The sequence below is a fragment of the Hyperolius riggenbachi genome, chromosome 8 (assembly GCF_040937935.1).
Source record: "Hyperolius riggenbachi isolate aHypRig1 chromosome 8, aHypRig1.pri, whole genome shotgun sequence".
Classification (NCBI taxonomy): domain Eukaryota; kingdom Metazoa; phylum Chordata; class Amphibia; order Anura; family Hyperoliidae; genus Hyperolius; species Hyperolius riggenbachi.
Genome location: NC_090653.1, coordinates 97,443,141 through 97,452,967, shown reverse-complemented (window position 1 = coordinate 97,452,967; position 9,827 = coordinate 97,443,141). Strand labels below are relative to the sequence as shown.

At 43.3% G+C, this 9,827-nt stretch overlaps 1 protein-coding gene across 1 annotated transcript in view; it reads left to right on the top strand.

The window, feature by feature from the left end:
* LOC137528275 (sodium- and chloride-dependent neutral and basic amino acid transporter B(0+)-like) overlaps positions 1 to 9,430 on the top strand; it is a 102,757-nt gene extending 93,327 nt beyond the window's left edge. Inside the window, exons 13-14 of the mRNA XM_068249568.1 lie at positions 967 to 1,134; positions 9,092 to 9,430. Coding sequence (XP_068105669.1) covers positions 967 to 1,134; positions 9,092 to 9,244 — 321 coding nt within the window. The 3' untranslated portion in view covers positions 9,245 to 9,430. The remainder of the gene's footprint in view (positions 1 to 966; positions 1,135 to 9,091) is intronic.
* Positions 9,431 to 9,827: the final 397 nt, after the last annotated feature.

Sequence of the window (9,827 nt, the reverse complement as noted above, 5' to 3'; positions counted from 1 at the left end):
TGCAATGACTTAGGCCCATTTTACACCTGCATTAGAAAACGGTCCATTCCCAGATCAGAACGGAATAGATACTGTACAAAAAGAACGGATGCAAACAGATCCAATGTTAACCCATGGAACCGTACACATGCGTACGTCTGAACGGATCCGTTCCGCTGCAGCACCTATTTTTGAGAAACGGAAGCTGAAGCCCTGCTTTGGGGGCAATTAGAGAAAGGAACGTTTCTTCGCACTAGTGAAAAAACGGACCGCCAAGGGGCAAAATCCTTGGGGGGGGGGGGGGGGGATGTGAGGACACTGCACTGGGGGTGTCAGTCTGAGGGTGTTGGTCTGGGGGGATGTGGGGACGCTCCACTTGGGGTGGGGGTCTGCGGGGACGCAAGTGTAGGCGGCCGGGTGAGGGAAGGTTTCTTACCCAGGATTCCCACTCCAAGAGAAGAGATTTGGCACCGTCTTCAAATGTATTTCAAGCTCTTTATTATTTAAAGCATCAAAGACATAAAAAGGGCAAGTCTGTCTGGCGTTTCGAGAGGAACCTCCTCTCTTTCTCAAGCCGACAAGCCCTCTCATTTGAAGACGGTGCTGGGTCTCTTCTCTTGGAGTGTCTACTTGCTGTTCCTGGAGGCAGAGGGACAACAACCAACTGGATGGTTGGGTGCTGCCTTTTACCACTTCTCTACTTACCCAAGATTCTGTCTTCCTGTTGCGTCCCACATCGCATTAAGTGACTACCATGGTTCCTCCTTCCGGGTTGGAAGAGAAAGCATGGTAGTCACGTGATGCAACCAGGGATGCAATTGCAGGAAGACGGAAGACTGGGTAAGTGAATCCTCCCTCACTGCCCGCTTTACCGGATCCGTTTGGCTTGAAAATGCCAGTGTGAAACTGCCTTATGCTTTTCATGAATTGAATCCTGTGTGCCACATGCTAAATTGTTCACATAGGATTTCTTGTTTATTTTTGCAGGCTATTCTGTTGTGGTCGCTCATTACTTTTGAATCTCCCTCATATGGCTCCGTCAAATATCCTGAGTGGGGGACAGCGCTGGGCTGGTGTATGATCATATTTTGCCTTATATGGATTCCTATCGTAGCTGTTATAAAAGTTATTAAAGCCAAGGGAAACATCAAAAAAGTAAGTCGTTTAGCACTGGGACATATCTGCCTTAGCAGGACAGGAAAAATAAGATCTTGCACATCTATTTGAAGCCAAATATAATGCACCTCTGTTACATTCACACTAATAGCTGGGGAACATTGCACATTGTACAGGGAGTGCAGAATTATTAGGCAAGTTGTATTTTTAAGGAATAATTTTATTATTGAACAACAACCATTTTCTCGATGAACCCAAAAAACTCATTAATATCAAAGCTGAATATTTTTGAAAGTAGTTTTTAGTTTGTTTTTAGTTTTAGCTATTTTAGGGGGATATCTGTGTGTGCAGGTGACTATTACTGTGCATAATTATTAGGCAACTTAACAAAAAACAAATATATACCCATTTCAATTATTTATTTTTACCAGTAAAACCAATATAACATCTCAACATTCACAAATATACATTTCTGACATTCAAAAACAAAACAAAAACAAATCAGTGACCAATATAGCCACCTTTCTTTGCAAGGACACTCAAAAGCCTGCCATCCATGGATTCTGTCAGTGTTTTGATCTGTTCACCATCAACATTGCGTGCAGCAGCAACCACAGCCTCCCAGACACTGTTCAGAGAGGTGTACTGTTTTCCCTCCTTATAAATCTCACATTTTATGATGGACCACAGGTTCTCAATGGGGTTCAGATCAGGTGAACAAGGAGGCCATGTCATTAGTTTTTCTTCTTTTATACCCTTTCTTGCCAGCCACGCTGTGGAGTACTTGGACGCGTGTGGTGGAGCATTGTCCTGCATGAAAATCATGTTTTTCTTGAAGGATGCAGACTTCTTCCTGTACCACTGCTTGAAGAAGGTGTCTTCCAGAAACTGGCAGTAGGACTGGGAGTTGAGCTTGACTCCATCCTCAACCCGAAAGGCCCCACAAGCTCATCTTTGATGATACCAGCCCAAACCAGTACTCCACCTCCACCTTGCTGGCGTCTGAGTCGGACTGGAGCTCTCTGCCCTTTACAAATCCAGCCACGGGCCCATCCATCTGGCCCGTCAACACTCACTCTCATTTCATCAGTCCATAAAACCTTAGAAAAATCAGTCTTGAGATATTTCTTGGCCCAGTCTTGACGTTTCAGCTTGTGTGTCTTGTTCAGTGGTGGTCGTCTTTCTGCCTTTCTTACCTTGGCCATGTCTCTGAGTATTGCACACCTTGTGCTTTTGGGCACTCCAGTGATGTTGCAGCTCTGAAATATTGGCAAACTGGTGGCAAGTGGCATGCTTGACTTTTCTCAGTTCATGGGCAGTTATTTTGTTCCTTGGTTTTTCCACACGCTTCTTGCGACCCTGTTGACTATTTTGAATGAAACGCTTGATTGTTCGATGATCACGCTTCAGAAGCTTTGCAATTTTAAGAGTGCTGCATCCCTCTGCAAGATATCTCACTATTTTTGACTTTTCTGAGCCTGTCAAGTCCTTCTTTTGACCCATTTTGCCAAAGGAAAGGAAGTTGCCTAATAATTATGCACACCTGATATAGGGTGTTGATGTCATTAGACCACACCCCTTCTCATTACAGAGATGCACATCACCTAATATGCTTAATTGGTAATTGGCTTTCGAGCCTATACAGCTTGGAGTAAGACAGCATGCATAAAGAGGATGATGTGGTCAAAATACTCATTTGCCTAATAATTCTGCACTCCCTGTATTCCCCAACCATGGAAGAGCAACTGCAGACAGAAATATAACTAAAAACAGTTTAAAATAAGAGGAGGTGGTGGACTTACCTCCCACTGAAGACTCAAAATGTCTCAATTCAGACAAGGATTTTACTTGTAGACAAGAAAAAGGAGAGACGTGCACCTTCCATCTCCCTCCATGGCCATGCATACATGCCACCAGGCCCAGTCCGCCCATGATGCCAAGTATGGCAACTTGCCCAGGCGGCAGAAGTCTGGGGACAGCACCAGGCAGGAACAGGAAGTGAAGAGAGTGCCTGGCCAACCTATACTGGGGGCAACTGTACCTGGCTACCAATACTAGCAGCACCTGACTACTTTCCTATACTGAGGGTGTTTTTGGGAGTTTGCCGCAGCTATAAAGTGCGGTGCAAATTGTCGGGTGCTGTGTGATCATTCTAATTGGGGGGGGCATCTTCACAAGTTTGCCTCAGGCAGCTGAAAGTCTAGAATCGGCCCTGCATGCCGCACTTTTGTGCCCGCTACCCAGCTCCACTCACATAGCTGCACTGAATGCATCCACTTGGCAAACATCAGTGGCGATCCATGTTATGTTTCTATGCCGCATTGAATGGAAATTAAAGCTTCGCGCATATGGAAGGTACACGTGTCTGCTTTTTCTTGTCCACAAGTACAGTCATTTGGTTTCTACCTTCTCGTAATCGACTGACTGAGCACCCTTGAAGCATAGTCGATGCAGGATGCTGCAGCAGTGGTGAGAAACAGCTTTACTCACACTTTTTTTCACTGTACTTCTGAAATCAGTGAGGAGTGCTGACCTCTTATATACCGACTGTTGTGGACAGACAAGGATTTTATTGAAAACCCCAAAATTAATTGTGATGCATTTCACAGGCAATTGGCCCACTTCCTCAGGCAGTGTAGGGAGCAACTTTGCTGTACTCTTAGCAAGTAAGGCACTTCTGAGTGCAGAACAGTTGCTCCCTAAACTGCCTGACAAAGTGGGGTAATTGCCTACAAAACATGTCACTATTAATTGTGGATTTTTCAATAAAGTCTTTGTGATGCTGGGGGGCCATACTTTCTGACCACCCAGCGCAACAATGCTAAGCAGCTGGTCAATGGAGGAGGCTACACAGGCTGCCCAGAGCTACTGCTGCTCTGGGCTTCTGATATCGCTACAAATTAAACACAATGGCAGCGCAGTGCGATGTTGCGCTGCCTTAGCGATAGCAAGCATTCAGACAGGTACAAGACAGGACTATAGATTGGAGCGTAACTAGTAGCAACTGCAGCTCACAGTCACGTCCACAGAAGCAGAGTAAGCAGGCTAACAACAGTCACCAGCAAGCATCCACCCAGGCAAGACAACAGAATAGAACGTAACTAATAGCAACTGCAGCCTATAGTTATGATCCCAGAAACTAGAGTAGCAGGAATACCACCAGTCACCAATGTGGCAATAGCAGAATCTAAGCTATCAGGATAGTGGACTTCACTGACCCACCGCGGGACACTCACTAAACAGGACTGTGTACAGGGTAAGGTATCTAAAACATTTGCTGACGAGGACAATGCCTCAATGGCTTCTGATTTACTGGACAGCGATTCATCAAGTTTTACTAGAGTGGACTGTAATTCTAAGGCAGCTGCTAAACAGGTGAATATTAATGCAACACCAACTGAAGTAAGCAGAGCCTCTGAGTCCTCTGCTAGGGATCTTAAAGCATCCAAAGTACTGGGTAAAGCATAAGACTTTGCAACCTCAGCTTCACTGGGCAGGATCACTGAACAGTCCATATTGCAGGGCAGAACCATGGAAGCACCTGCTGGACAGCATAATGATTCTGTGACCTGAGCTTTATTGGACAGAACTACTGAGTAATTCATGGTACAGGGCGAATTTACTGGAACATTTTCTGGATAAGGCAATGATTCTGTGATTTCAGGTTCACCTAACAGATGCTCTGAACCATTCGCGAAACTAGAGCAAGGTGTGGAAACAGAAGTATCAGAACACAGAGTTTGCAAATCTGAACCACAGTTCTTCAACTGTGAAGTTGGAAAATTCAGATTCTGGGGTTCTAAGGTTACTAAACATGATTGCTGAGACTCAGAAACTGATGTAGTGCATCTATTGGTGTCTGCTGGATCATATGGTTTGCAGGATGCTGAAAACAAATCAGTAGGAATTTGTATTTTTTCACAAAACGTTTTGCGATCAATTTAACAAATTCCAGCGGGTCATCAAAAACCTCCTCGTTTTCATCAGCAACTTCCTCAGCCCACGTTCTCATCTTGCTATCAAGCAGGTATAAGATAATAAAGCTGGACTGCTGAAATGTTGTAGCTGATCTGAAGAAAGAACATGAATTCCAAATTTTGCAATGCTGCAAGAAATTCAAAAAAGACTTATTGCCACCATTATAACGGGTTAGAGAAGCAAGGCGTGCATCCGGAGCAAGGCTAGCAGGTGATGTCGTTGCTAGGGGCAACGGAGAGAACAAATTGACATTGGTTACTGAGTGTTGCTCACACTGACTCCCAGAGCGATCATTCAAGATCTCATTCCATGCATCAATTTACGGAATCACAAAGTCATGCACACACAGATTCATTTCAATCAAAGAAAAAGCAGACTCAATGCATGCTTGCAAAATTATGTTACTCTTAGCAGTGTAAAATTCATAGAAATATTTTCGATCATTCTCCAATTCGTAAATCAAAGCTTCAATTTCCCATTTTTCAAACGGAGGATCCCATTCATTCTTGTCAGGAACTAAACAATTATTCTGGGCATAATTTACAGTTGGACCAGTCTGCAGGAAGGTAGCTGGAGTGGACTTGGCTTGGTTTACTCCTGACAGAGAATCAACTCGATTAACTGGATCATTACTTGGGTATTTCCTATTCTTAAGAATCTCCAGGACTTGTAACAAGTGTTGAACTGCAGAATATGCACATTTTCCTTGCTGCACAAACAATTTGATTTGCTCAATATTCTGTAATATTTCCTCATAAGAATATTCAGACAATTCTTTTAAACAAAAATCTTTATTCTCCCTGGCTAGCAAGCAAAGTTCATTGATAGTTGCATAGGTCCATTTGACTCCCATGAATGAAAATTGAATTTCATTATCTGCTAATGACAGAGTCTGACTATGGGTCTGATGCGCAGTTGCTATGGACGACACTGCTGGTTGTGAACATTTTCTGAAATGTTTACGTTTAGTTTTATGCAAGACTTTAGACTTTGCTGCATTCAGATTGCTTTTAAATGCTGCTGAAGAGACATCTGATTGACTAGCAATCAGGAGTTCATTAAGAGAATATGGTAATTGTAACGATTTGTGTCAGCAAAAGGCAGAATTCTGATTATTAGGTGATCTGCAGAATCACCTATAATGCTGGTATATCAGAAGTTACCGTGACAACAAATACAAAAGGTGTAACAGGTGTAACGTGCTTGGTGCAACAGTAATGCAGATAGCTCACCAGAGGAGCTGGTGAGTACTATCAGTAAAGTAAGCCTCACCAGAGGAGCTGGTGAGCACTTATCAGTGCAGGAGCTATTACCAGAGAAGCTGGTGAATGATAACAAATGCAATAGTTCTCACCAGAGGAGCTGGTGTATGATAACAATGTAATAATTCTCACCAGAGGTGTTGGTGGAGACTATCAAAACAGAAGTCCTCACCAGAGGAGCTGGTGGGCACTAATAGTAATAACCTCACCAGTGACAAGGGCTCACTGGTGAGTAGAGTAGTCAGACAGATCGGTTTGGCAACAGACAGGAAGATACAGTACAGAATCGTCAGGCAAGAGGATCAAGGTAATACAGGCAGAGTTAGCAACAGGATCAGATGGCTATAGTACAAAGGCGTTCAGTGAAAGGGAAGTCAGAAGAGAGAGCCAGAGTCATACACAGGTATCAAGCAATAAATATCAAATAACAATAATAATCCTAGTCTGTGTGAAATTCCCGGTTTCCTCCCGGATCAAAGCACACCGGATCTAAGGGTCTGAGTGCTAACACGTAGCATTCACAACAGCAGACACTTTGCAAGTGAAACCACGCCGCTTAAGAAGCAGACGAGACCCTTCGGCCACGCCTCCGCTCATCAGCCAATCGGAGACGCCGAAAGTCTCGGCTGACGTCAGCCGACCAGCTGGTCAGCTGACGCGCCTCATTCCCGCATAAATAATCACAACTATGTGCGCGCGCGCGCGCGACAAAGCTACTCTGTGAGCCACTGAGAGTCCCATCCTCGGCGTGCTAGACGCCAGAGGGAAGGTAGACCTGCCTGACAGTCGAACCGAAGCAGCTGCGGAGGCATCCAGACTGCCCGCCGCTGCTTCTCCAGGGATTGTTACAGTAATGGAGATATTCTTAACCAGTTATGGCTCACAAAAGCTATGAATTCTAAAGGCTTTTCTCTCAGAGTAGTGTGATTCAAAACATCAACTGCCCAATCAAAAAGCTTGCCCTTGAACAGAGTGCAAACTATCTGATCAGCCCAGGTAGAGACAGGTGTAGCTTGGAAGTCTGGGTTTGACAAACATTCATGCAAAAATGTGTTTGCTGTTTTAGGACCAAGCTTTTAAAATATTTTAAAAAACAAAGAACCATAATACACTGTGTCAGAGCCCTCCTCCATGTGTGTTTGTGTGTGGCCCGTCATAATGTGATGCTGGGGGGCCATACTTTCTTATCACCTAGCGCAACAAGGCTGAGCAGCTGGCCAATGGAAGATGCTACACAGGCTGCCCAGAGCAATTGCAGCTCTGGGCTTCCGATATCGCTACAAATTAAACACAATGGCAGCGCAGTGCGATTTTCCGCTGCCTTAGCGATAGCAAGCATTCAGACAGGTACAAGACAGGACTATAGATTGGAGCGTAACTAGTAGCAACCGCAGCTCACAGTCACGTCCACAGAAGCAGAGCAAGCAGGCTAACAACAGTCACCAGCAAGCATCCACCCAGGCAAGACTACAGAATAGAACATAACTAATAGCAACTGCAGCCTATAGTTATGTTCCCAGAAACTAGAGTAGCAGGAATACCACCAGTCACCAACGTGGCGATGGCAGAATCCAAGCTATCAGGATAGTGGACTTCACTGACCCACCACGGATTTAGCGAACATCCATCAGGCAAGGGAACAAGGCAATAAACAATAATACAGGAAAAATTACAAACGGCTCAACTAACGGATAAATATATATTAGCAAGTCTGTATATATATTTATCAAGAAACTAGCTAAAGGACAAATAATAAGGTCACATAGAACTACAATAACAGATCTATAACAGAGTGTAAAGGTGCCCAGCAGATCAGTGTACTGACCGCTATGACGGGTGGGGTCTAAAATGGGAGGCAGACTTTTAAACTGGCATCAGCCAATGGATGCAAGTATGCAAATTTCCACACAGCTGAATGGTAATCATTCAATCCTGAGCTGGCTTGATTACCATTTGCTAACTGGCTGTGAATGCAAAGGACTACCATAAGAAATACATGCAGTATTATGTAACAACATGCATGCAGGAAATCCATGGGTATCTGCCGATTGTGTGCCCCTCTGAAGGTTAGTTACAAGACAATATACTCTGTACAGCGCTAAGTAATATGTCAATACTTAAATAAATAAATACATAGCAGCTTTAAACTAAATAAATACAATAGTCAGGCTGTACAGCATCACAAGTTTTTTTTTTTTTTTTTTTTTTTTAAATTAATAATTGGATTTAGTAGGGAAGGATTAGAAACGCTGTTACAATTTTATTAGTTTAATTGTAAGTAAAATGGTTTATTTTACTTTGGTTAGGACATCATTTTTATTAGTTGTAGTTAGTAGTCAAAACCATCTTGCCTATTTCCCTACTGTGTGCACTGTCACCAGTGTCTGTCCCAGTGACATGGGGCCTGATGCAGGGAGTGCACAGCAATTTTACCATCACTAGGGCAGATGGAGCACTGGCCATTGATCTTTAGTGCCACGCGTGCTACCTCAGTAATTCATGTTGCTATGGTAATGCGCGTTATCTTAGCAATGCATGTGTTGGCCCAGGTAACGTGCATAGGGAGTTTACTACATCAGGCCCATAGTCACCGAGAACAGGAAGCAAGCAGAAATCTCCATATCTGGTGCACAGACAGCAATGAAAACCTAGAAGATGCTGTAATCCTTCCTTTTTTCATGCAGAATGAACTACACATATCTGTTTGGACGTATGCTTTGGCTTTAACTCCCTGTATATATCTTTTCTTTCTAAAGGTGTGCAGACCTGCTGATAACTGGGGACCAGCACTAGCCCAGCACCGCGGAGAGCGATATAAACATATGCCAGACAGTAGAGCAGAGAAGAATACTGTAGAGATCCCATCAGTGAGTGCCATGATGGGATATGACAATGATGCCTACCTCTGACCTCTTCGTTGTATGGACTCTCAACAAGAGAACCACAGCCAAGAGTTCCTATTTTTTATACAAGTGACTTTCACAATCAGCAAGCTATTTAATGTTGTGTGTACTGAAGACTGCAATGCAAATGTCTGTATTATGTATTTTTGTCAAACACATATCAACTCAGGTGAAATTAAAATTTGAATTAAAGTTCTGTTAAAATTGGTGTGACTCAGTTAAAATTTGAGAATAAGTGCACTTATAAATATATGAAACAATGCATAAATGATTTTGCCCCCTCTTATTTTAGCCGTCTTTCAGCACTTTGTCCCTCTTATTATGTAATTATATATATTTCTCTACAAAAAAAATGTCTTTGATTTACTCAAAACTTCATTTACATCCTTTACATTGATATATTACCAATTTTAAAATGTTAATATGAAGGAACATGAACCAGCATAGAAAGGAACAGTGTGGTTTGAATTATAAAGCAACATATTTTTCTTATGAAATCTTTATGGTATGCATGACTAGGGTTGTGATGGGGCGTGATCAGGGGTGTGGCAGGGGTGTGGCATGGGCGTGTCACTCTTTCTCATCTCAA